Source organism: Streptopelia decaocto (genome assembly GCF_964273445.1).
Source record: "Streptopelia decaocto genome assembly, chromosome: 3".
Lineage (NCBI taxonomy): Eukaryota > Metazoa > Chordata > Aves > Columbiformes > Columbidae > Streptopelia > Streptopelia decaocto.
In genome coordinates, this window is record NC_138656.1 from 24,874,490 (window position 1) to 24,902,235 (window position 27,746).

The following is a 27,746-nucleotide window of genomic DNA, read 5'->3' on the forward strand; positions in this document are numbered from 1 at the left end:
CGTAGCCAATGGAAAAGCAGGGCGCATGAGTGGGGCTGCGGAAGCCGGCCAATGGGAGGGAGGGGCGGTGCGTTTAAACGGCGCGGTTAGGGAAAGAGGGTCTGTGCGGCCGCTGTGCCGCTTGTGTCGCCATGCCCGGCCGCGCAGACGACTACGAGGTGCTGGTCACCATCGGCACCGGCTCCTACGGCAAGTGCCGCATGGTCCGCCGCAAGGCCGACGGCAAGGTGAGGCGGGGCGGGCTGGGCTGGGCACAGCAGCGTGCCGTTGCGGCCACGTCCAGCTGCGTGTGGGCGGCTCTCCCGGAAACGCGAGTGGCTTTGAAAGCCCTTCTTCCCCCCTGCAGAACTCTGTCTCGTCTGCAGGTCATTAAGTTTTTCAGTTCAAGAAGCACAGAGACACGAAGATGATTCAGGGAGTGGAGCATCTCCCTTATGAGGAAAGGCTGAGGGAGCTGGGGCTCTTTAGCCTAGAGGAGACTGAGGGGTGACCTCATTAATGTTTATAAACATGTAAAGGGTGAGTGTTATGAGGATGGAGCTAGGCTCTTCTTGGTGACAACCAGTGATAGGACAAGGGGTAGAAACTGGAACACAGGAGGTCGCACTTAAATATGAAAATAAACTGCTTCTCAGTGATGGTAACAGAGCACTGGAACAGGCTGCCCAGGGGGGCTGTGGATTCTCCTTCTCTGGAGACATTCAAACCCGCCTGGACACCTTCCTGTGTAACCTCATCTAGGTGTTCCTGCTCTGGCAGGGGGATTGGACTAGATGATCTTTTGGGGTCCTTTCTAATCCCTAACATTTTGTGATTCTGTGAAGTTTCTGTTTTGTTTGTTTTCCCTCCCTAGATCTTGGTATGGAAGGAGCTTGACTATGGCTTGATGACGGAGGCAGAGAAACAAATGCTCGTTTCGGAAGTGAATTTGCTTCGCGAGCTGAGGCATCCGAATATTGTCCGGTATTATGATCGGATCATTGACAGAAGCAGCACAACCCTGTACATCGTGATGGAGTACTGCGATGGGGGCGACCTGGCTACCCTGATTGCAAAGAGCACCAAAGAAAGGCATGTGAAAACTATTTGTGGCAATCCTGGAGTGTCTAGTATGAAGTATCTCAGCCAATCAAAAGAAAAGTGAAATGTATCTCTTAACTTTTGCGTCTAAGCCTTTAGATCAAACAGCTTTTCTGAAATGTGAAAGGTTTTGTACAAAATTATAACACCCATGGGAATTGCCCTAATGAGTACACCAACTGATGGGATGATTATGTCCAAATAGTAAAAAACCTGAGCTCTCTTATGAGGCAGAAGCTGGTGAAGGATTTTTGGATGCAATGCTAGGCATGGGGTTGAAAATGTAGACCAGGAAGTCCTGGTTCTTGCAGACAGGCAGTTTTATCTGTGGGTTCTTCTGGCTTGCCCATCAGTAAAGTCACTTGTACCCTATTTTTCATTAGAACACTGAAATACATGAAAAAGTTATTTTGAACATTATGTAATAGCTGGTTTATGTGTATAAAGCTTGTGGAGACATCAAGTTGATAAGACCTCACCTTGGTCTAATCTTAGACTTAGCAGGCTACTTATTAACTATATATAATATCAGTTTTCATATTCGTAGGTTAAATAAGTATGTGACACCATGTGTTATTTTGAGAATAGTCTAAAATGGTACTGCAGCTTCCCCCAGACATCAGTGTTTTCATTTAAGGATGGTTATATTAAAAATTAGGCCTGTCTTGGCTCTGTTGTATGTTGCGCATTGTAAACAGCTGACAACATACTGTTGTCATACCTGGTCAAAGGGACAGATCCCATCACAAAAGCATCAAATTGATGGTTGTGTTGTAAGTAATGGAAATGCTATGTATCTGCTAGACTTTTGAAAAGAGGAAGGAAATATTACAGGGATTGTGCAACAAAAGTCTTAAATGTCTGAATGTGTGCCAACAAAATCAGAGTTTTTTATTTTTTGTTTGTTTTAATTTCCATTTTAAAATTGGCATATATTAGATACCTGTTGATGTTAGTTTTCTGTAAAGGTGCTGGGGTTGATTCAGTGATGTTTTATAACAGTAGTATTAAAAAAGTTACAGAATTAAGACTGCCAGCAACTACTTAAGCTAACATATGCTTAGAGAATACATTTGTTAAACAATGTATTTTTTTTCAGGAATCACTTGGAAGAAAGCTTTGTTCTCAGAGTATTGACTCAATTGACACTGGCCCTGAAAGAATGTCACAGGCGAAGTGATGGTGGAGTCACTGTGCACCGTGACCTAAAACCAGCAAATGTCTTTCTAGACAGCAAGCAGAATGTGAAACTTGGAGATTTTGGACTGGCTAGAATATTGCACCATGACACCAGCTTTGCCAATACATTTGTTGGAACTCCATATTATATGTCTCCAGTAAGACCTCCCTTTTGTGCCTTATCTTCCTTTTTGTCCTTCTAAGGTCTGTTTTCTGCAGTGTTGGTCTCAGAGTTCACGAATGTTTGGCAGCTTTTAATGAAGAGTTACTACTATTAAATGAAGGTGACTTTTTTCGTAGAGTCCATATGTTCTGGAGAACTGCAAAATAATGTCATTTTCATCCCTTTCTTCCCCACACCGTCACTGCCTTCTACATAAAGTTGCTCTTCACTATGTCAGTTTTGATATGTATGTTCTTGGAATATTAGAGACATGTTGGAGTATGTTGTTCCTGAAAAGGAATAGGGAAGGTAGAGTGGTTTTATGTTCCATAGGATTAACGTAAAGAGCTTACTAAATTACCTCTTGATGGTAGGATTTTAATTTGTAGTGGAAATGGGCAAGAATGAGTTGTTTGCTTGATGTGGTGCATTTTGTGTGGGAAAGATGAATGCTGACTGAAATACGGAGTTGTATTGACTGAAGATTGTTGCAACACTCCAGTCTTCTATAGTGTAGCACTGCCTTAACTACTTAAAATCCTGCTAGTAAGAGTAGCTGTGGGGATTAATTCAGATGGAATCTTAAAAGTAACTCAAATAAGTAATGGTTTAATTCAGGTTTGAACAGTAACTGGTTATCCTGCAATAGTAGAAGTGTCTTAATTAATAAGTTTAAGATTGTTCTTTTTCTTTAGGAACAAATGAACCACATGTCATACAATGAAAAATCTGACATCTGGTCTCTAGGATGCCTCCTGTATGAATTATGTGCTCTCTCGTAAGTATAGTAGAGTGGTAATGAAAGTGGAAACATAGCTGTTAATGCATGTATGATTAAATTTTATGTAGATGAAAGCTTAAATATTTCAGATATTAGTCCTAGATTTCTATTTCTGTATCGGTCTTGACATTAGGTAATCAAAACAAACCTTTGACTGTAGCTTTTTTCTGAGTCTGATACTTTTCTTTAATGAAAATAAGTCCTGTAAAACTAGTGAAAGAATCCAAGAAAAATGTTGTTCTTCAGACCTCCGTTTAGAGCTTACAACCAAAAGGAGCTGGCAGAAAAGATAAGGGAAGGGAAGTTCAGACGAATACCATATCGTTACTCGGAGCAGTTGAATGAACTTATCAAAGAGATGCTGAACGTAAAGGTAAGAACCAATTACTAATTTTTCTACCTATAATCTGAATTAAAACCGAAATACTAGTTTTCCTTCTAAATTATGATACAAGCTGATCTGAAGTAGTGGTTCTTATCACCTTGTCACTGGCAATATCACTTGTAGGGAAGGAAGGGAGGAATTGAGCTTTGAGTCCACTAAACAGAGGCAGAAGCTCAAGTGTTACGCCAGGTTCACAGGATGCAAGAAGGCTGCCTCAGTATTGGCTTATACAAAATTTCCTGATAGTATGTTTAACAAGGTCTTGTAACTGCAGGGTTAAAAATATTGCAGTGTATTTGGAAGTTGGAAGGAATTGTTTTGTCTTCATTTTGGATTTTACTTTGTGGCTAATGTATAGTTTGCTCCTATGGCTGGCACGCAGGTTTTAATGCATGGGAGAACAAAGCTGTAACAAGGACCTAAGTCTCCAACAGGAATGGATCCTTCAGGACTCAAATGAGAGGTGGAGATGCAGAGTGTTAGCTCCAGAACCTACTGACAGTTGCCTCTGTAGGCTCACCACCCTGTTCTAGCTCTGGAAGGAGTGGGTACCTGGGTTATGAGAGCCAGACTTCCAGCTTCTGGAGTTGAAGGCTGGTAACAGCCTCCTCGCTCAGCTTTTGTCGTCTGGTTGTGCCACCCCTTCCTAACTCCATTTTTCTGCAGCTTCCCCTTTACTGTATAGCACGTCAGCTGGTCTCCACCTGCAGTGGGTCTTGCTTGGGAATCCTTGGCCTTAATGTTTCTTGGTTACAGATGAAACCTGTTGATGTCTTTCCTTTAGGATTATTGCCGACCTTCTGTTGAAGATATTCTGCAGCACCCCTTGATAGCAGACTTGGTGACAGAACAACAAAGACAAAATGCTGATAAGAGAGGCCAGAGATCATGTGAGCCAGAAAGGCTGCAGCATTCAGATGCTGCAGTGAATGAGCTGAAATGGAAGGAACAACAATTACAGGAGCGAGAACAAGCCATTAAAGAGAGAGAGCAACGTTTGGAGCGTATGATATTCCACTTTGGGAAGGGGATGGCAATGGTATTCTGATTCAAAAGAAGTGTGGAGGAAGGAAAGACAGTCAGTTTTCAAAACCCTCCCTTTAATGCATTAGAATTTCATACTCCTGCATTCACTGACAGAATTCTGTCTAAAGACTAAACCAAGGATGGGCTTACTCATCTGTACTAGTTCTCATTTTAAGTTACTAAGATATAACTGGCAGTTTGGATATAGAAGTTTGATTTGTTAAGATTATTAAGCGTAAGTGGCAATTAGGAAAGTATACAGAAAGACAGGGTCTGAGTATATTGTTCCACACTGTGCAGTGTCAGTTGATTTTCCCCTTCTCTGTTTAACTTAACATTGGTTATACTAATGTGTAACCTAAGGTGAGCCTGATGTTGGAGCGAAATATACTTGAGTAAACTGTCAACCACTTCTATAGAAGCTGCACCCTACAGGTAGCTTTCCTGTGAAACCATTTAGATGGCTGGTCCTCCTGCCCACATAAAATACCTCTTTGTATATGCAGTAGGCACTCTAATACAGATTTTAACTATATGTATTGTTTTCTGAGCCTGAATAACAGCTGCTGCTGTAAATGTGGTGTTTAGTCATAATTGAATTATAGTATCTGGTATGTAAGTATTTATTCAGATCTGGCATTGTGTGTGCAATGAGTTAATGCACAGAATAGCTATAACTTCATTGTTGCAGATAAGGCAGAGTTTGAGGCGGTGGGAGAAAAAGGCATGTCTGGGGTCCTTGTCCAGTGCTTTAAAGGTGTATCTACAAAGCAGTTGTCTTGCTTTGTTTAGAGCTATAGAAGCAGAAATATGGGTGCATCTGACAGGCTATTACTGGTGTATTTTTCTGCAAGAAAATCTATCCTTCACAATCACTCCAACTTTAACATTCACATATTAACACTGCATACTACCATATTTCTACTTCCAGAGAGAGAACGGGAACTCTGTGTTCGAGAGAGACTGGCAGAGGACAAACTTGCTAGGTATCTTACTAACCTATAGTTACCTAGATCAGAAACTCTATAGTGTTACAACAAAAAGCTTGAACTTCTCTTTTCAAAACAGAGCTGAAAACTTGATGAAGAACTACAATCTATACAAACAGCAGAGGATATTATCTTGTGCGGATGGTCCAGGTATGAGAATATACAAGAAGCCACTTGTACTCACAAATGTAGGCTGGTGTGACCAGAAGACTGCCCCTGATGCTCGGCATACTCTACCTGGTCCTATTGTAGCAATACAAACCCAAATTACATCCACGTGGTTTAGAAGAGACTCTGTATTTTCAACTTTGCAAAGAGATGTCATGAATGATGCTTAACCATGAGTATGAGTGACCACTGTCAGCACTGCAGTCTTGTGCTGTTTTGAAAATTAGGTTCTTGCTGTAAGCTAAGGGAAGTACTGATTTGTAACTCAAACTTTCTCAGAGCTGCACTCATTTGACATACGGATGTCTTTTTACAGACCTTTGATTTAGTTAATTTTAATAAAATTGAACATGTGTAATCACTTAAACTTTAGTTCAACTTTGAAAAATTTCAAGGTGGGAAATAATATTTGTTGCAAGTGACCTACCCATGTCTGGTGTATCATAAGCTCTGAGGAATACAAACTGCTATTATTGTACTCCAGTTTAAGTCACTAGGAAAAAAATAATTTTAAAATGTGCTATAATGCTTTCTGACTACCTTTAGTCCAGTCTGTTTTACAGTAGTTATTGCCCTATAAGTATTTGAGCCTCACCAATGTAAGAGGTAGTACCATCTGTTCACTGAGCCCAGCCTTCATAGTAAAAATGATTTGAGGATCTAAATCCATTTTGAAATATTGGTGGAATATTAAGTGGCTGGGTCCCAAGTACTACTCTGGATCAAAGAAATCTGCACACCGTTTAATGTGCAGCAACAGTGACTTCATTTAGTTTTGGTCAGATGAATAAAGATAAGCATGTCACTGCCTCTAATACAAATAAAACTGAAATTGCAATTTTTAATTTTTTTTTTCCAAGAAGTGCTTATCACAGCACAAAAGAACACAAGTAAAATGCCACCAGAAGTTAGTGGTCCTTCAGCCATTTCTAGCATTCCTGTAAGTTTTTGAGAATTCCACTTGTCTCTCAACATCTTACCTGACTTTGATACATTAAAGAACATAAAATTAAGAATAAACTTGCCTTAGGCTTGCTAGTGGTTCTTCTAGCACTGAATGACTGAAGGTAAATGAGCTTCAGCATTTACTTCTGTTCTCTTTCATATCTTCCACCCTCTTACACAATATTTTGATCTTAACGGGGTATTAATTTTTGGAGGTAGGTGAAACCACTTTGAGTAATTAATACCTCAAGACAGGCACTGCAGAAAAGTGATTATATTTATTACAAGACTGACCACATCTTGCAGTATCTGTAGATCACTTGATTAAACATTTGTCCCAATGTTTGACACTCTTCCACTTAATTCCATGGTAGTCTTGCAATACTGCTTCTAAAATTATCTTCAGATATTGCTGTGTTTCTCACAACTGGACTGCATCTCACATCTTTTAGATTCCCCAGTTTCTCATCAGTCAGTGCTGTGGTTTACTTCACCTTAAAATGGAATACCCAATATCCTGGTTTCTAAGACAGTGTCCTAGACACTGCCCTATTTTTGCAGGAATTTTCTGATTCTTAGGGAAGGATTTTATGTTAAAACAGATACAGCTCACTAATATGACACTACTAAATGCTGAGATATTCACTAGCCTCTTCAGTTTGGCTCTTCTTCTTTTATACTTATTGCATCCTTGCTTTAGTCTAGTAAATTGAAAACTGAGGCTTGTTTTCAATTTTTCTTCTGTAAATGGAAATGAATTGTTGCTATGAAATGAAATGCATTTAATTAGTTGGCTTAAAGCCATAGGTAGATAATAAAATGGGTGACAGGGTTAAAAGACATAAGCTAAGCAATAAATGCTGCAAGAGGCACTAATTCAGTACTTATTTTTGTATTTTTTAAGATAATGCGCTCCTCCCCCTTTCTTCAACCAAGAAGAAAGTACATTTTGGTGGAAGTGAAAAGAATGCTGTGCCACCTGCTAATTTGGAAAACCATCCCCTTCCAAAAGGGAAATGCTCTGATCTCAAAAAACGTCTATATGCTGCAAATCTACGGGCTCAAGCACTGTCTGAACTGGAAAAAAACTATCAACTAAAGAGCAGGCAGATCTTGGGCATGCGCTGAAACCGTAGCATAGATGTACAGTATTTAACTTTTTAGAGTTGATTAATGTATAGGAAGATATTTGTGACTCCTGCTTTAAAGTTGGAACCTACTGAAAATATATTTTAACAGTTGTTATATAAACTTAGTCTATGACAGGTTTTTCATTATAAAGACATAAGAGATTATGTTATGAAAACAGGTAGTTTTGATACCAAGCTAGACGAGCTGAATGAATTGTATTAGTAAAGAAAAAATATCTTGGTCCTGCTTCTGTTTGCTATACTTTGCTCTTCTGAAAGTGTATAGAATGAATATTGTAAAACAGATTTTTTTTTTAATCTGTTGTGAAAAACTTTTCAGATGAAAAATGTACAGACTATATTTTAAAATGATGCTGTATGTAATGTACAGTACTTGATTAAAGAAGTATTGATATTTTGTATATGTGGAAGAACAGTGGCTTTTTGTCTGTGCATGTAAATATTTAACTACTAAAAGAGCAAAAAGAGATTCTGTGCTCTCTCTTCATACTAATTAGGTGACCTATCAAAGCAGGTTACTTTTAGTTTAATGTCTTTGACTAATGTCAAATGGGTGGGGTAGGTCAGTTTAGCATAATTGCTGAGTTTATATTCCTTACTGGCTGGACAGCTGAATGGCTTGTCCATCAGCTCCTGAAAGGCCTGTTTCAGGCACAGCATTTGATGTAACACCTTTGGTTTGCCTCGAAACTGTGTTATAAACTGATGCCCTGAGACTGCTGTCCTGGATGGGACGCCATCCAGGGTATCAGCACCTGTGTTTTGGGAATGGGCAATTGTACTTTGAATAGCGAATCCTTATTTTCCTGAAGCTTATGACATATCTCCATCTTTCTCTTCACAATTTGCTGCCAGAGTAGGAGTTGCTCACTTAAGGTGACGTAAGTTTAATTAACTGGCTCAGACTCATTAATTTAAAAAATCCCTTGGAACTGTAATGTCTGACATATATTTTATATAGCTTTTCTGTCTCTGGGTTGAAATGCCACAAAACACACATTCTTAGAAAACAGCTGATTTTTAAAAGTTTTGTTTCCTTACTGGGCCATGGATATTATCTAAGGAGGTATTCTAGGTGCTTTTTGCTCAAAAAAAGATAATTTATTTGAAATGTCAATTTCATTTGGTATATTTTCTGATTGACACCAAACAACAGTTCTACTCTAGCACATTCTTAACCACCCTGCAGGGTTTATTGTATTTGCCAGCATAGTGGTTCTTGTTTTCACCACAGCCTTTCCTTAAAAGAACTAGAATGTGAATATTTGGTTTGCCAGTCTAAAACTACTATGATTCTGGTGGTCCTTACCCAGCTCCAGCTGTGGTTGAAACATTTGGCAGGTACACAGACAGAGTATCAGCACAACTTTCCTGCTGCATTCTTTCATATTAGGCTCCTTACACATCTTTGGAGGGTGAATCCCTACTTTCTCACCATGTTTGTATATTCAAATTTCTCTGTTCTGTGGCCCAACTAGAAGATCTGCAATGCAGTTCTACTGGCCTTCATGAGGATCTTTATTGTATAGCCCATAAAGTAGCAAAGGGTGGAACATGCAGTAGTGTTAGTCTAATCTGAAAAAAATTATGTAGGTTGCAAGAATTTCATTGTGTGCTTTGTTATCCTCAAAATGCAGGTACCAATCAGTGAAAGGAAGAAACCAAGCAACCAAAAAATAAAGTAGTAATTAATAATTTGGGAAAGACAGTATTGTGAAAGGGCTGGTGTTTGCAAATACTTCTCTTTCAACAACACCAAACTAAGAAAATGGCGCGAGAGGGTTTTTTTTTTCTTTTTTCTTTTTATTTTTTTCTTAGAACATCATACAGATGGAACAAATAATTTCTGTACTTAAAATACCTTCGGAGCAATACCTGCAGCTTTCCTACACTGACCTCCAGATGGCACTGTTGCCCTGTGAGTGTTGGGAATTTCCTTCAGCCTACTAATACATTCATACAATTCAGATCAGATGTAAATATTTTTTTACATGTTTTGTTTCAGAAAATCGTAAGTATTTTACTGCAAGATGCTGATTTTATTAGGCTATAGAGGCATTAGTACTTATTGGTGCAATTAATTGCAATTATCTCTGATTTGCAATTTAGCATGTTTTATGTGTGTTTTATAAAAATAGTTCAGCCTACTCTTAGTTAACAGTTACACTATTATGAATAAGAAATGCTATGGAGAGTGCAAACTCTATCAATCACAATGAGAACAGCTTAAGCTACAGCTGTAGCACTGAGCTGCTTCAGCTGCTTTACTCACAATGTCTTCTTGAGGTATTATCACTTGAATACGATAAATTCTGTGTCTCTTGAGGTTTTTGAAATAAGAACTTCCTACCAGTATGTGTCAAACATAGGGGAAGGCATTCCGGACATGGTCCCTCATTCTCTCTTAAGATTTGTGCTTTGGAATTCTGACACTCACATTCATATACAAAGGCATAATTGTTTTTGCCAGACCACATAGGTAGCATTGGAATCACATTCAAGATGTAATTTTCAAATATATTCAGGAAAATAAATAGGCCATTCAGGGGAACAGTGACTGCTTATAGAGTGTGTGCAGAAACATTGCCATCATGCTGATGGATATATTTATCTCTTCAAAGTGAAGGTAAATTTGTACATATGTATATAGTACATCTTAAGCCTTACAGGATGACAATAATGCTGTACACTGTTGAATGCAGTGGGATGATTTCATTAATGTTTAACATAGATATGAGGAATTTTAACAATATATATAGTTGTGAGCACACAAATGACACAAAGAAGTTACAGGAGTTTCACATGCGTAGAACATAATTTAGCTCAAGGGTTTGGAGGGAAAGTTGCATCGTCTTTGAAAAATACAGACCAGATCCCTGATTTTCAGTCTTTGTGTGTGACCTTGATCAAGACCCTGTCCTGGGCATTAAGTTCCCATCTATGACAGCTTGTCACAGGGGCCTGCTCAGGGACAGCACAGGGGCACCGTCCAGTCTGTCTGCAATTTGGGCAGAATTCTGGTGGCAGTGGTGCAACCACTTTGGGCAACCACTCTCCAACTTTGGGCAGTTGTGCATGTACTAGGAAACGGATTTTACTGTGAAAATAGCAGCGAGCTACCAAAGGAATTTATTTAATGATTAGCCTGGTCATCTGTCCCCTCTGCAACCAGTTGACCAAGCCATTCCATGTGACTACAGCACTTAGTGAGAAAGTGCTGGCTAGCTGGGCAGATAAAATGCTTAAAGGAAATCAGCTTAAACACAGCAGACCATCAGTCTTCTTCCTAAACATAAATATCAATAGGTCATTTAATCCATACTATATAATTGAACTGGTGGAGAGATAAATCCCTCTGGAACAACTACTTATAAAACACTCTATCATATGGAATTTCACATTTTTGCCTTTACTGCCAGCGAGTAACCCAGGAGGAAGTGATCTGGCCCTAATAATGGCACAAGCTGTTTCACAAGTGCTCGCTGCAATAATCAATCTCCTGCAGCTTCCCAAGTAGGGTATGAGAAAGAGTGCAGAGAAGCAGCTCCCTGCCATTACTCTTGTCTTCACCCGAAAAAAAGAGATCGCTCCTCACTTATGCTGCTCATCATCCTACTGCCTGTGTGTACCTCTTGCTGTGCTGACAGAGATGAATTCCATTTTCTGGTAAAAAAATGCTTCTAGCATTTGTAGTCTAAAATACAGCTGGAGGTGGCAATGGTACAGTAACAGCCTTTGGGCTGTGTCTTTGTCTTATTCTTCCCTTGTGAAATTTGTGTGAAACCAGAACCACCCTATAAAGTTGGTGTACAGGGTGTAGGAGCTGGAGCCCGCCCTGGGACCTGCTGAATAGGCATTTCAGCACTGGGAAAGACTTTGGCCTAATTAAGGCTACATAAAGTATAACCCACATTAGGTGTTAGAAGTGAGTTTTATTTATATATTTACCTTAAAAGTTAGCTAAAAGTTAAATATTAATCTTTACAACTTTAAAAGGCTCCACAGACTGATAGCATTAAAGTCACTTACTGTTGTATTGCTTTTCTGTTTATTTGTGCTTTCAGCCAGATCAGCAACACTGAGAAGTTACTATACTAGAGGCAACAGCATCTTTATCTGACACATTATTTTGAAGGCAAAGTGCACTTCTGAGTCTCAGCTGCTGTGAAAGGACAAATCTTTGTTGGGAAAAAAAATATCCTTTCTAGTCTACAAAATGGACTCATGCCAGAGTTTTATGATATAAAGGGAAAAGAAAGGCTACAGAGATAGTCTGATTTTTCAATGTAGGTTCTTTCCATGTAAGAAAACATAACATATTTAGGAAATTTTTAGCTAATTAACTTTCATTTTTGACTGGTTTAATTTTTGTTGGATGATGCTAGTTGCTGGGCTACCTGGTTTGAGCAGAGGTAATTTATGGGCCCAGTTACTACTGCATTGTTCTCTATTGTGACTATATTCTTGGTCTCAATGCATTATGCCTACTTCCTTGGCAACTGCAACTCTGACTTGGACATGACATTCCGTGAGTAATAACCAATAATGCAGCTTCCGCTACCAACTTTCATATGTACTCTTTTAGTGGTAAAATTAATGCAACATGGAGAGTTATGAGGTACTTAAAAGGTGCTTGAATACTTGGCTAGAGCTAGTAACTTTTTCAATTATTCATACAAACCTGAAAAACTTTCTTATTTGCAATGATAGCTGCTAAATATTTTTTTACTGTTTAATCAGCTCTTTTAGCAGGTCCTGCTCTTGCAAGGCCAGCAGAAGCAAACGTATGCATAATGCAAATATTTTGCTCATGTTTGTTCCGTCAAAGTCTCAAGGACACAACAGAAGCCCAGTAAAACCAATGACAAGCTTTCCTTCAGATTCAGTGAACCCTTGGCTTGACTTCAACTTCATTAGCATTAGACATACTAGACATTTGTAAATACTTACACTTGTTTGCTATTTGGGGAGGAAGATCATTGCAAAAGGCACAGCAGGAACAAACAGTCCATCTTCCCCAACAGAAATGAAGGCAAGCCACTCTGGGTAGAGTTCTTGAACTTGGCTTCTACCAAATCAGATTTTTCTTGAAGAGAATCTGCATCAATAGCCATTTGGCAAGCTTGGGTATTGCACAGACCTCTCTGGAGTTGTACATGGTATTAGGGAACAGTGAATGCATTTTTTTTTTCTGCTCATAATGTGTTTTATCATCCAATTGCAAACAGAAGCAATATTATCTACCTGACCTCTCAGCTCTTCTTAGACCACCGGGGAGTGACCCCAAAGCTAGATGGCTATTTAGGTCACCCAGGAAGTTTAGAAGATCCTTCTTGACAGATACAAGGGTTAAAGTCACTGACTGACTTGAGTGTTAATTGCCATGTAAAGTCTCTTCTGACAACTGCTAATCAATCTTTAGATGCCAATAGAGAAAGATAATATGGACTTTCTGAGACCTGGATGATAGCATAAGCAAAGCCATCAGGGCAAATGACAGATAATGATTTCCTGGGAGGTGAAGCAAATACCTCCTATGGCAATGATCCACGTAATTAGCTTGTCCTGGATTATAAGTACTTTGTGGTTGCAAATAAAAGCAGGAGGAAGAATTACCATTAAAGAAAATGATATCATCAAGGAAGTATTCAGTTGATTGGAAAAATAACATATTTTTATGAGAATTATTACAGGCTTACCTTTAGGGCACATTTTAAATATTTCTCCCCAGGTGAACTGAAAGCCAGGAAAATCCCACCACTGTGCCAGTTTCTAGAGGGACAAGCGTGATCAGAGAACTGCTGCTGTATCATTCAGTCAAAGCGACCTGTTTGGTCACTCTCATCTCTCATCAGACGTAAAATCATTTCTCACCCATCTTCATTCAGTCAACTTCAGCAACGTGATGGGCACAGATCAACAATGTGATGGATACAGGTGAACAACCAAGAATGTTGGTTGCTTACACACTAGATCTCTGTGTAAGATGCAACAAGTAAAATTCCCTGCTCTACATTTCCCTCTCTTTTTCAAAGCAAATTTCCTGTCTCAATGATTGAGGTTTCAAGATGAAACTGGAGGGGACCAGTAAGGGGGACGTTACCTCTATGCAAAGCCCCATTCAGTGCAGCCCCACGTGTTATCAAAAGGGGAAAGGTCATGAAACTGTATTTTCTAGTCACTGATCTTAAGTAAGGGAGTGAGATCTAGACCCTGCATTGCTTAAGTTCAGGGAATTTCTCCAGGCAGAGCCCTAGAAACTATGTTTCAGAGGCTTAGAATGGAATTTGTGTATGAACAACCACAGCCTTCACTTGTGCATGTTTTTAGCCTCCTTTCATGTTCATTTTGCCATCTTACTTTCTGGCTAAATGAATCTTGTAACTGCTGCTAATTTGCACTTGCTGCTGGCTTGGCTGTGGGTGCAGATCAGACAGTTCAGTGTTGGCAAGAAGCAGTGAGTTAATCACAGCCTTGGAAGCATGGTCTCTGCTTGTGCTCCAGGAAATGAGCTCAACTGAATGGCAAAGCCCAGCCAGGGAGCTCAGCCTTGGGTTTGTGCCAGGCAGGAACCATGAGCTTTGTTTTCAAATCTGGCTCCGCAGTAACTTCTTACATAAAATCATAGACCCTGGCTCTAATTGGCCAGATGGTCTGATGGTCACTTGCTTTTTTAATCCTACTTTTTTTACAGTTTTGATTCCATCTGCAAAGCCACTTTCTGGAAGTGAAATAGCGCTTGCTACAGAGGTCAATTCTAAGCTCAGCATTATTGCAAAGATTTGCAGTGTTTGTAAGTGGCCTGCTATATCCACATGGCCTCAGCTGCATGGAAAACTTAGTCAGAAATGAGAGTTGCTTCTAAACGCTTGCTCCAGGTCCTGCCCCTGCACCCCTTACCAAGCTGTTTCTCCACATCTTCAGCTTGGGCAAACAGCCAACTTTTTTTTTTTTTTTTTAATAATCACATTTATAACATGAGATTGAAGAAATTACTATGCTGTAGTGGAGTACTTCCAGATCTGTACATGCTGAATGATGCTATTTAACCCTTCATAACTTTGGAGTTATTAGTGGACCTGCAAAGATGTACTGCACATTACCAACTGGCATTGGTACAAAGTTGGAGAAAAGCTGTGTATGTTTTGCATGGATTTATTATTGTTATTATCATATAAACACGTACTACCAAAGATGCTGTCAGCTTTAGTCCTAATTCAGTATCCCACAATACTGGGCTTTGAATGAATATTTAGCTTTAGTCCTAATTCAGTATCCCACAATACCGGGCTTTGAATGAATATTTTTTAGTGATCCCAGTAAAATCACCAGTTGTCCTCTTACAGAAAATCAGAAGCATCAACAAGAAAAGCATTGAATAAAATAAAATCTTTGCAATGGTAAGGACAGCTTTCAGTCTATGCAAACACAGAACCGTGCTTTACTCTTACTAACCAAACACAAAACAATTAGCCCCTTCCCCCATTCACAGGCTCATTCCCCCTTGTGACTCAGCCTGGAAGAATGGTGGCTGCTCACTTCTTTGATGCCAGGGGAAATACTTATCATGCTGTAAATCATTCTGTCCTGTTTCAGCCTCAGCAGCGCTGCGAAACGATGTGTACCCTTTCTCAGCACCTCCCAGCATCACATATCCCTAACCTCATGCAACACATTTAAGACCTCTGACTACCAGTGAGGTCCCTTCCTGCCTTTGATAAATAATAAATAAGAATAAATGCATGAAAAGAATACTAGACATTTCTCAACTTGGGATTTATTCTAAGAAAATTCGTATTTGGAACTTGCATCACCTGGCATTGAGGTTTTTGGTTTAAGGATGTAGCTAGTAGAAAAAAAACCCATGCTAATACATTGTTGGGTCCTGTTGGGTCCTATTTGATCCTTCACAGCACAGCAATGCAGTCCACTAGGTAAGCAGGAAATCTCTCCATGGCAACTTCTGCCTCTCTAATTCTATTAATTAATTTAACATCAGCCTTCTGACTGACAGCCCTTCCTCTTCACAGGAGAGGAAGTTCACTCTGAACTAAGAGGGTGAGGCTGTCTACATGCACTTGGTGCTCTGCGTTCTCATCAAGGTTGCTTAGATTTGTGTCACTCTTGCTTATTCGTTTTAGAAAGTGGTCACTTCTTCAAAAGAGGGGAAGGATAATTTTAGGTAACTTTATATAGATTAGTGAGGATGTATCAGATGATACTATTTGATATCCTTCTCTCTTTTTTAATTTTCTCTGAGCTAATCCTCCTTTGGCATGGGAGAGAGAGTGGCTGTAGTGGCAGTAGTTTATTTACAGTTACTTGGGGTTTCAACATAATTTGTCTTGGATGGTAGAAACATTAACCGTAATTCAGCATTGTTGGAATCAAAGGATTTCCATGTAATTTATTTTGCAAGATATCTGTTATGAAGGAGAATTCTCATTGAGAACCCATTTCACAATCACTTCTTCCTCTGTGAGTTATGGGAAAACTTTTAGCAAAATTTGGACCACAAAGCATAACAAAAAGTCCATTGACCCCCCTTAGCTGTTGTTTTAGGGTCATCTCTTTGCAGTATATTACCTCTAGATTTTATCTCATATTAATGCTCATTAATATTTTATTTTTCTACTTCTGAAGCATTCCCAATATCTGGACCTGAGTGATGGTGGCTGGTCTTGCCAGAAGACATGGGCAGCCATGGGACAACCAGACTGTAGAGTTAAGATACTGGGAAATGAGACAGCTTCCCCATGACCCAAAACATTTCCATCACTGCTGACTAGATTTCAAAAAGACACTATGCACTTTAGGTAGGAGTCTCTGTGAGCATCTCTGAGTCAGAGTTTAAAGTCATATCAATGCTACAGCTCCTAATGATCAACCTTTGAGCAACAACTTGAGAACTTGTCTTTGAGATTATCAGTACATTTTTCTTCCATCTCCCTTAGAGCATCTGTGAAGGACTGGGGATTCCCAAAGCAAGCTGTCCTTTTTGGCAAAATACATCCCAATAAGAACTGTCTTACTAAAAGCTCCAGATAAATGCTGAGCATTTCCCTTGCTGACACGTCTTTTATGTTTCAGGCCTGGGTGACCTCAGAAGGATGATAGTGTGGGTGTTCAGCAGCTCTGGGAGACATCTGACATACGTCAGATGCTGATGAACTGAGAGGTTTGCAAACAACCCAGGAAAGTTGCTGAAGCATGCAAAGCTAGGACAAGATTATCAGGCTTTGTCCTTTCACTGTAAATGCCCAGTGGGAGCCATTGATGCTATTGTGGCCTGGGTTGCATACAAAGTCCTGTCTTTTTGATTTAGAGTGTTTATTTGTTTCCAAACCTCTTTACCCACCATCTCTCATTTCTACTCTCTCTGGGGATAATTCAGGGGAATAAAGCCACATGAGTAGAACACCCATCCAGCAAAAACACTTGAGGACAGACTTTAAACTGAGAAAGTGTTTTATTACTTCCTGAAGAACAATGTTTTTCTAAAGTGATACCCTTATGTCTATTATAAATAATGTATCTTATTAATAAGTCCATTTTAGCTATGGAGAAACCTGCCCCCACTGTCCAACAACCAAGTGAGGCTGGCAGAAGGAAGCAATAATTTTGAATTTAGTAAAAATTAATAACTCTGCCTATTTTTTCCCCTCTTGCTGTCTTTGCTTCATCTTGTCTGTCTGCTCCATTTCCTTTGTATTTTTTTGGTGACACTGGGTTGTTCTGGTGGTGGCTTCTTTTTGTGGTGTTTTTGTGCATGTGTGGGGGTTGTTTTGTTTGCTTGTTTTTGTTTTGTTGTTTTTAAGGAACAAATACAGCCCAGGATATTACACTGCTTGTTTGACCACTGTACTGGTCTCCAGCACCTGGCAGCCAACTGTGTCTTCCCATGATTTAGGAAAGCAGGAATCTTCACTCTTAACCTTCCTCCTGAACTGCATGCTTTCTGTGTGTGTACGTGTGGACTAAACTGATACCTCTAATTATCACTCAGAGGGAAGACAACCACATTTGTAATTGCCAAGATTGTGTGCAAATAGATGCCTGTGCACATTTTATGATACAGTTGTGGTCATTTGAAATTTTCCAAACTGAGACCATCTTGGAAATGCAACTACTTCCCCTTTCCACTTCAAAAGCAACAGCCCTGAGGATTGTTAAGAGGGCTGGAGAACTTGCTGATGTCACTCAAACTGTCAGGGGAAGCAGATAGCAGCACAGAAATGAGCACGCTAAATGCAGGACAGTATTTACCTTGGGTATCTGGATATTCTTTTGATGTAAAAGGAGTATTGTACTCTCCTTAGTGCTTTGCTGTAAAAGCATTTTCTCCAGCAGTAAAACCGAAAAAGCAGGTTTAATTATTAGCTGCTTTGTCACCTCGGTGGCTTCAGCAGGCTGGGTGCAGACTTTACAGATCATGGCACTCAGGCACACCCAGCGGCTGTGCAGGCAGTCTTGAAAGGACAAGCAGCAGGTGACCATTCCCCTCTGAAGGCTCCATCTCTCCCAGATAAACAGCTGCGCAGGAATGAGGTAAGGAGCGGGTCGCAGTGCTGCTGCTCCTGTCAGCTCGCTGCAGGCCAGAGGGTCTCCAAGCATGTGTGTACTATCCAGCCAGCCCAGAGGGACAGATATGTGCAGGGTTCTCTTGCTGGATGGAGCAGATAATAAACATCAAACCCAGTTGCCTCCAAGTCCGGGGTTACACTGGGACGTGTCAGTCGGAGGACAGGGCACTGAGCTCCAAGCTCAGTAGCCAGTTGCACTCTGCCCAAGGCAAGGAGCACTGAAGGCTGAGCTCCTGGCTGGGGACTAGGATGGCACAGCTCTGCTTGCAGCCCCCTTCACTGCCCATGGCCCTCCCTTTTGGGCAGCCCTGAGGAGGCTGAACGTGATATGGGATCAACACTCGCTTTTTCACCTGTGGCTGGGTTAGGTGGCATGGGTTTTGGCTGCCAAAGAGAGATGTCCGTGTGCAAAGACCTGTATTATTGCCTCAACCAGCACAAGCAGGCCGTGTGACACAGTCACAGCAGGTGAAAGGGAAACTAAGGACGTCAGAGGACACCATGGTATGTGGGGCTAGGATGAATCACCCTAATAAAGAGAAAAGTCTGTGCTACGTGCCCTGATAGGACATGCTTGTCCATGTAGCCCTGCCAGGCTGCCCTGACTGCCAGGAAAGCATCACGTATGACCATGGTGAATTATGATGGCAGAGATCAAGCAGCTCCTCTTCTCCTTCCCGTAACCCTTCCCAACCTACGTGCTGCCATACCAACCATTTCAGGAGGGCACACACATGTGCACACCCAATTCCTTGTTCACCCACACAGAGTGTCCAGGGGGGCAATCCACTGGTATGGTTGCATCCCACAGAGGACTGTGTCAGCCCAGCCTGTTACGTCTCCTCGTGAAAATGTGAATGCATGAACACTATCAGCTGCCTTTTTGTGCACTTATAGGCTGCAATCAAGCCTCCAGGAACCTGAAATACCATGTGGGAAACATGTTTCCCATTTAGGATTAGACATAAAGATATTTGCTATCATTATTAACAAGCATAGAAGCTCTGAAGACCATCTTGACAAATATCTACTAATTCATTGATTTTTAAGAGTTAGTGTCTCTATATGTATTCTGATAGTGCACCACAGTGATATAAAATGCACACACCAGTGCATGAACACCACCAGTGTACTGTGATGCTGTTAATCAAATGAGCACATATTTTGCTTATTTATATATTCCTCTTTTTCCAAGAAGAATATCTTCCTATAGGGAAATTTCCAAGAAACAGATAGGCTCTGGTTTACCTAGTTAGCAAAGGCACAAGGTATGCCCATTATATGTGGCTAATAAAAGGCTGAATAAACAAATTCCTATATATCTAGTTGGCACTGTTCACGATCCTAAGGTTATACAGAGTTCAACTGCAGGTTTTTTTGCACAAGAGCTTGACATAAAGTAGGAAAAAGACCTTCATCCCCACTGTTAACTAACCAGATAATATACATTGTTAGTCAATAAGGGAGACAGAGCATGTATTTCACAAACAGATTACTTGGAAACTTGATGGGCGAGTCCTTCCTGGGACAGCCACGGGAACTGCTGTATTTAATGTTTGCTTTGTCATCTTAGCACTGGTAGAAATGGGTTTCCTCCACTGTCATTGCAGCTGTTGTGGCTCATGATTTAATCCACACGTGCTGATGTGAAATTTGTTTTCCCAAACATGCAGACAGAAACATCTGGCTAGATATAAAGCAGGTCAACACAAATAAAGCTTTCAAGCAGCAAAGTTCACAGTTGCTATTTCGCTAGGCAAAACACCATTCGTAATAACTATATAGAATTATTAATAGCTTGTAAGAGATTTAGATGAAGGTTTTTGTAAACTCATGTCTGAAGTGAGGCTCGTCTGTACTTAATCACCTACATAAATTACCTGCTTTCCAAAGGCAGCCACCATTCCTGTTCGCTTCTGAAGGAACTGTTGGCTGCCCAGGACTGATTAAGTCAAAATACCTCCCCTATGCCTGCAAATTTTGGCTTGGAGACACAGCTTTGAACGTTACATTTCTAGTATATTGGTATAAGCATTAGCATTAGCAGGAAAAGCCACTGGATTCTACTCCACCTTCTGACATTATCCAGTTTGTTGCATTAAAGAACTCACTTAACTCATGTTTTAATGCATGAATAAGAAAAACCCTTGTCTTATACTGGACAGAACTAACACTTGAGGGCAGGAGTCGTCTCATTAGCTGTTGACTTAATCTTTGAGCTCTTCGCACTAGGCTTTCTTTATAGTCAATGGACAGAAATGAGCACTCTAAGGATGAGATTCATCTAATCAATTACACACTGCTGTAGGAGGAGATAAACCACACTGCAGGCTCCGGCTGACAAGGCTGATTAAATCTCCACTGACTCTAAAGGGAGACTCATGATTTGAAGATGTTTGTGTCAGCTACCAGTTCCCAGGCTTGAATCCTTCCCTTATTGTCCACTTGAGACTGTGGTTTCCCGATCAGCATCAGCAACTATGGGCTGTTGCCAGTATACAGTCACACACTTTTCCCTGCCCTGATCACACGGTCCTATGTGTCAGCTCTAGCAATCCTGCAGCCCTAGGTAAATAGGATTAACTTGCTGAACTGGCTGAAAACTAATGCTGAAGAAAAAGAATTTGGTTTTGGTTGCATGGGCAGAGAGAGCTGATGCCTCTCATGGCATCACATGCCCTAATTGCTAGATTTGAGGCCCGGTTAGGGGCAGGAATGTCATTTCTGAAAGGTGAATGTGACTGCCCTTTTTGGCACCAACTTTTAGTTGGACTGGCTTAAGTTGACCACAAAATGGCCTTCGGCAAAGGCAGTTATGAAAATTAATAGATTCAGTTACAGTACATAAAGTCAACATGTTTATGCTTACTGTCTTGGGATATGATCTGACAAACATCAAACACAACTGATCTTTGAAAAAAAAACAGGTGATGAGACATAGCACAGACCTTCATGTCACCACCCCTATGTGAAGGCTACGTTTGGTGCCTGGGAAAAGGAGCAGCATCCAGCAGGTCTCAGAGTTGGGATCGCACTATGTTCCAGATCACAGCATCACCCCTGAGGAGAGGCAATATTAAATGATCAGGACTGAAAAAAAGGTGCTGCTTCTACTTTGGGCAAAGATGCTTTTTGAACAGGTCTCAAAATGGTTATCTGCAGAAGCCGTTTACAGCGGTTGCAAAGTTGCTTTTAGTAGATATAATTCATCCTATGACATAATTGACTAGAAAGGTGTCTTTCTAATATCTGCAGCTTAGAAAGGGCAGTCTTTCTCATGAGCTTGTCTAACAGCTGATGAATAGATATCAACAGGACCTACAGACTTAAACAGGATCTAACAAATGTACTTCAAGCAGCAAAACAAACAGCATTTTTCCACAGATATATCCATTTGTGTAACAATGGGACATTCATCCATCTCAAGCTGATACAGCTAATATCTAATACGTAAATGGTAAAATAATGAGCACGCTTGAGCTCATAAGGACTTTACATGAAAAATACTTTGCATCATCAAGATAGACATGTGCAGTTCTTGCATGGTGTGTGTTGTGGGCAGCACAAGCAGCAGGGATGCGCGGGGAGACACCAGGTATCCCTGGGCTCCCTGCTGAGGACCAGCCTGAGGCTGCTCTGCAGACCAGACCTGCTGGCGCTGGGTCAGAGCCTGTAAATGCCTGTTCCACAGGGGTCTGCATACCCCAGCATGCCCTACAAGTCCTGTCCCACCAGGCACATTGCTGTGCTGCAGGCAGGCCAATCTTGTGGTGCAGGAACGATAGGATGTGCCATATCGCCTGCTCATGTTCCTGGAATAGCAGGAACCGCCCCATAAGCTCTGTGCATACCGAGCCAGTGTGACAGCTTTCCTTCCAGTTTGCCTGGGGATCTTCCTCTCCTGAGCCAATACTGCTCTTCTACTAAGTTCTCATGTCGCCTAGTTCCGTCCCTGGAACTGAAATCACATCTTTGTCATGGAGCTCCAGGAGGTGTGAAGGTGTACCAGCGGGGCCCCATTTGTCAGGGAAAAATGTGCCACCAAAGGGCATTCTTTGGCAGTGTTGCACAGAGGTGTCCTGCAGCCTCACATGATTCAAAGCTGCACTCGCTGAACCAGTTTTGAACTGACTTTTCAAATGCCAGAGCATGCACATTTATGATTTCCCTACAGCATTAGCTGTTCTTGTAGGGATTTCTAGGGACCTACCTTGAAGGACCTGAGTGACCTTCTTCCAGCAGGAGATCTTTGGAAATCCTACACCAATGAAATCCAGCATCTTATACTCACAGCAGAAATCCCTGCCCCAAAATAACCAACTTTGACACCAGAAAACACTGTCTGTTCCCTGAGAGGGCCTGAAATTGTAGGTAGGTGGAGCAGGCACCACAGCAACTAGCTGTAACAACGATTCTGCCCTCAGTAAATACCCATTGATTCATCAATACTCATTGCCACAGGTCCAAGATAATTGGCTTAGACCAGAGGTTGTGATCTCATCTATTTTCTAAAGATAATAAAAGGCAGAGAGCGTAACAATATGATTTATTAAAAATGCTGTATCAAGGATAATTTATTTCAGTAAAAATTAAAACTGTTACCAGCCAATCAGCTGCAAAGGCATTTTTTCACTCCATGAATTCCATATTTACAAAATGTTCCCATTCCGGTTGAATCACTGTTACTATCTTTCCAGCAGAGAGCTGCACTGTGTGCAAAATTGAGTAACATCACATTTTCTTCCGACTTTTTTCCTTTAATGATTAATATGGTAAACAGGTAATTTTTCTAGGAGGATCCACTTGAGCATTGGCTGAATAAGGTATTAAACCTAACTAATACCTTATTAATAGTATTTACTTCACAGCTGATTAGAGCAACAATTCTGCCTGCCTACTTGTGAATTTTAAGAAAATTCTTGTTGTATCAGAAGCAGACAAAGTGGTAACCAAAGCAGCATGAAATGCTTTTGAGTCCCCTGAAAACAAACAAACAAACAAACAAAACATGCACGTTCACAAAACCAGTTACAGACTGGCTGTGCAGTTCATTGTGCCAGAAGTTGTTAAGCAGTTACAGGCTGCCAGCTGCCATTGGATCAAATGAATGGCTTGACAGTAAGAAAGTAAAATAACTAACCAAGAAGTGAAAGATCAAAACTGGACATAAGAAAGGCATACTTCAAAACCAGTTGTTTATTAGGGAGAAAATATTTTGTAAGGGAAAGAAGTGTTTTAATCTGCTTTGCAAGGTTCAGAAGTATAGAGGATAATATACTGAACCCCTCAACTTGTCTGGAGTTCTGCCACTGACTTCCAAAGAGCCCAGATTTCAGACACAGTAACTGGGCTGAAGAAATCTGTTTCGTCATTTCCTATCTTAATGCCACTTACAGCTATAGTGTTTCCTCACAGGTCACAAGCAAAAGCATGTAAGCACACGTTTAACTCACCTCTGTTCAAAGAAGGCCTTGTAATTAATGAACAGCAAACACGTTTAAGTCCTTTCCTTGATAAAGCTGCTTTCCTGAATCAGGATATAACTGTGAATTTGACGTAGAGCTATGTGAACAGTAATACTCACTTCTCACTTGTATTGTTTTTCATTACAAGGAACAAATTTGTTTATGTAGGTAACTGGGCAGGGAATGCTTCTGTTCGCTGTGGTGTTGCTGACTGGATTTAATTTGACGAAACCTTGTAAGGACAGCTCCCAGAGAGCGACACCGCCTGCAAGAAACTCAGCCTGAGATGAACACTGACAGCCTTGAAGTGGAACAGACAGATGGAGTCATGTTTGCCAGAGTCCCACAAGCCTTTATTAAAAGCAGACAGGTCTGATGACTGCACAGAAAGGGAACAAGTTAGGTGTTAAAAGGAGGCAGTGTGCTCTGTCATACGGGGGTGCATTAGCAGTTTAAAGACAGGGTTTCACCTTTTCCAAGTGGAAAGGCACAGAGCGATAAAGAGCCCTCCATGGCTGAGCTCTTGCACTTGCAAAGTTGCGCAAAAATTAAAAGGAAAGAGTAATGACTTTATTTACTTCACAAACATGCTGAGTAATAGTGAATCTCCCTACCAAAGTCCTAGTCTTCCCACAGCGCTCAGTTGACCTAAGAGCTCAGCAGCACTCGGAGCAAAACATTTTACCTCAGAACAGCAAACAAGCAGCAAGTTTCTGTTTAGCCTTTTACTATCTTGACCCCAGTTCTGGGGTGGTATGAAGCTGCATACCTGGGATTCAGAGTTACATTTCCCCTCAGAACACAGAGCAGTTACGGTAAGTAAACAGATTTGGAGAGTGGTCCTTCCACATGTGCGGTCCGGAAGCTGAGCTGAGAAAGAATTGGGTGAGTCACGAACAATGCCTGGAAGCTTAAAAAAACAATAAAAGGGCAAAAAAAAGGCAAAAAACCTGGAGTCCTCCCTACTTTGAAGACACAGTATTCTCCTCAAAAGCATAAGCAGGAACAAAATGTTCTCCGGTAACAAACCATTTACGGCTTCATTAGGTACCTTTATCAGCCACCTTCCTATTACTCTTAAAAAGTATAATGTTGCCAGATGGACAGCCCTAAATTTAGGAACTCTCTGTTTCTCTTGCATGCTGATGTGTGGCAATACAATAGAAAAGCCTGGGAACAGCAGCATAGAGCATACTAGTTTATAGGGAAGAGCCTGGAGAAGAGGTAGCAACATGAACTCTTGTGTGGTCCAGCTGCTGGTCTATGCCTGACATGTTCAGCTATGGGACTGGGCTGCCGCAGGGGATTATTCATCAACATCCCTGTATTTGAGGTGGATGAAGACAACAGTGGCTGCTGGGGCATGTAGGACAAAGCTATACACCCAGCCCTTCCTGTTGGGAAGCAGTGGAAGGCCTGCAGAACCATTACGGCTTCCCACCTGGGAAGAAACCATGCCCTCCCACTCTCCTGAGGTGCGTGGTCCATGTCTCGTGGCTTTTGGCTCCAAGTGGAATTCAGTATTTAACCTGGCAGAGTAGCAAGAAAGGCTATCCCTGGCCAAGGGCAGGATCAAGAACATGCCATCCTGTAAGGGGGAGACAGCAGCAAACTGACCAGTTGTGCGGTATCCTTGAGCAGATTAGGGGATCTTGTGGCGAAAAAACATTAAAAGATCATTAATTGATCTAGACATTGTTTAAATACCAAGAAGGAAGCAAAAAAAAGCTATAACTTGCCTCTTGTAAGTCACACAAAGCTCTTGACACAGTTTATGTTCAATGCCAATTAAGTTTTTTCATAAGGGTGGTACTGATACTGATATCCTGTTTATTTCACTCGAGAGGTGACCGAGTACTTTTAATCAAGAATACTATGATGACATTACAGACGCAACCAACTAACACTCAGTTTCAGGAATTCCTGAAATCCAGCCAGTGAGAGACACTAAAATCCTTGCCCTCCCTTCCTTCCTAGCTGAATTCCATTGGAGTAACACCAGCCCCTGTAAAATAATAACTTGTCCCACCTGCAGGATTTAAAAAAGCTTTGAGCTGTGCTAGTTTATTTGATCCATATATCCTAAATTTGGGTAATTCTTTTGTATTAACTAATGGCCTTGTGTGGGGGTGAGGAGGAGAGAACATTGGCATGTGTTTTGGTGTAATTGCTGGTCAGCTTCCTGATTATTTACAACATCTTATTAAGTGATATTATGGTATACGGGAAGCCGAGTAGATGAGGAGAATGTTATGGCAATCTTAATTACCGACTCTCTTACGGTACTCTTGACAATGGTCATCAAAGCATTACATACAGTTTCCTACCACTAAACTAAAAACATAGCAAACCTAGATTTTGAGATATGGACAATCTCACACAAAACAGGGTTCAGGGTCACAGGTCAGTACAACAGTGCCTGTGGCACCCAAGACACGTCTGTAACATAAAGAACATGACACTGTAGCATAAGTGAAGAAGAGGGGATGGAATGCACAGATTAGAGCAACATGGTAGCCAGATGTGGAGTCGCTGTAACTGCTGGGCTCAGGGGAAGCTTGTCCTGAACAACTGGTCTGTCATGCTTGTTGGCAACACTTTTCTTGTGGAAGCGCGAACATTTGTCATTTTACTAATTAAATGAGAGTGGCTGTCCAACTCCAGCTGTCGGAAACCTTTGTACAGGCTCCGAATCAAGATCCTTTTGGGATCTGCAAGGACAGCAACAGGCTTTTGCATTTATGCTAGATTTTCCTTTTCAGGCCTCTGATTTTCTTACTGCCTCCATACATTCACACATGCAGCTACACCTCTATAGCTACAACAATAACTATGGCTATTTGCTCCCTCTCCATCTTCCACTCATGGAATAAATATTCTTAGACACTCTTGTCTCACTGCCACGTTTTTTGGCGCCCTGGATCACAGGTGGCAAAGTAACAGGGCAAAACTGTCTTTTTTAAAATTTATTTTTCCTTTTACTTCCTTTTCTAAATACAACAAGTTTTATAAAACTAATCATATCTAGGGACCGATTTTTTAGCAGCCGTCGGTAGCTGGAAAACGTGCCCACCGATTTGCCGGCGGGGGATGGTGCACAGTTGGGCTGCTCGCTGGCTCCTCGTCCCTCTCCCGGCAGGCAGGGCGGAGGGGCTGTGGCCGCTGCCGCAGCTGCACGGCGGGCGCGCCGCTTTTCCGCGCCTGTAGCCCCGCGGGCACCAAACACCGCCCAGTCCGAGCCGGGGCTCCAGCACGGACAGAGGCGGGAGCGCGGCCGCGCCGGGCTCGGGAGGCGGCGGGCGCTGACTCTAATGGCCCCCGCGTGACGTAACCAAGGCCTCCCGCCCGAACGCGTGACGTCACAGCTCCCCCCCGAAACCACCCGCGCGACCCCCCAGCGTGGCGCGGCCCGCCGCGCTTCTCCCGCCCGCCCCGGCCCGCAGGGGGAGCCCCGCCCCCAAGCGCGCGCCGGGCCGGGGCCGTGTGAAGCGGCACCTTTTGCACGAGTCCCGCTCGCCGCGGGGCGGGAACTTGCAGACCGGCGGGCGGGGCGATGTGGGCGGAAAGCCGACGGGATCGGCCAATCGAAGCCGCCGGTCTCGAAACGTCACGTATAGCCCCGCCCCCCTCCTCCGGCACAATCCGTCGGGGCGAGGCGGCCACTGCCAATGGGCGGGGCCGGAGAGGCGGGGCCGTCTGTCGCGAGGGCGCACTGGCCAATAGCCAGCGAGGCAGGGGGCGGGGATGGGCGGGCCCCGCCGAGCGGGGGGGCGGCTGCCAATAGGAGGCGGGTGGGGGGGCGTGGCCGTGCCGGCTCGGGTTCCGTGTGGA

At 41.9% G+C, this 27,746-nt stretch overlaps 1 protein-coding gene across 1 annotated transcript; it reads left to right on the top strand.

The window, feature by feature from the left end:
* The first annotated feature begins 65 nt into the window (after window positions 1-65).
* On the top strand, window positions 66-8,268 carry NEK2 (NIMA related kinase 2). The gene is made up of 9 exons (XM_082049146.1): window positions 66-227; window positions 854-1,075; window positions 2,184-2,417; window positions 3,118-3,200; window positions 3,450-3,576; window positions 4,373-4,592; window positions 5,546-5,600; window positions 5,683-5,753; window positions 7,621-8,268. The coding sequence occupies exons 1-9, from the start codon at window positions 132-134 to the stop codon at window positions 7,842-7,844; spliced, it is 1,332 nt and encodes a 443-aa protein (XP_081905272.1). The 5' UTR covers window positions 66-131; the 3' UTR covers window positions 7,845-8,268.
* The last annotated feature ends 19,478 nt before the right edge of the window (window positions 8,269-27,746 follow it).

What these genes read in the sequence shown, in the direction of transcription:
- NEK2 (XM_082049146.1), top strand. Translation starts at nt 132, where the DNA reads ATGCCCGGCCGCGCAGACGACTACGAGGTGCTGGTCACCATCGGCACC. An exon ending in CTCCATATTATATGTCTCCA is followed by an intron (nt 2,418 to 3,117) that starts GTAAGACCTCCC and finishes CTTTTTCTTTAG; the next exon opens with GAACAAATGAACCACATGTC. An exon ending in GCAGAGGACAAACTTGCTAG is followed by an intron (nt 5,601 to 5,682) that starts GTATCTTACTAA and finishes TTTTCAAAACAG; the next exon opens with AGCTGAAAACTTGATGAAGA.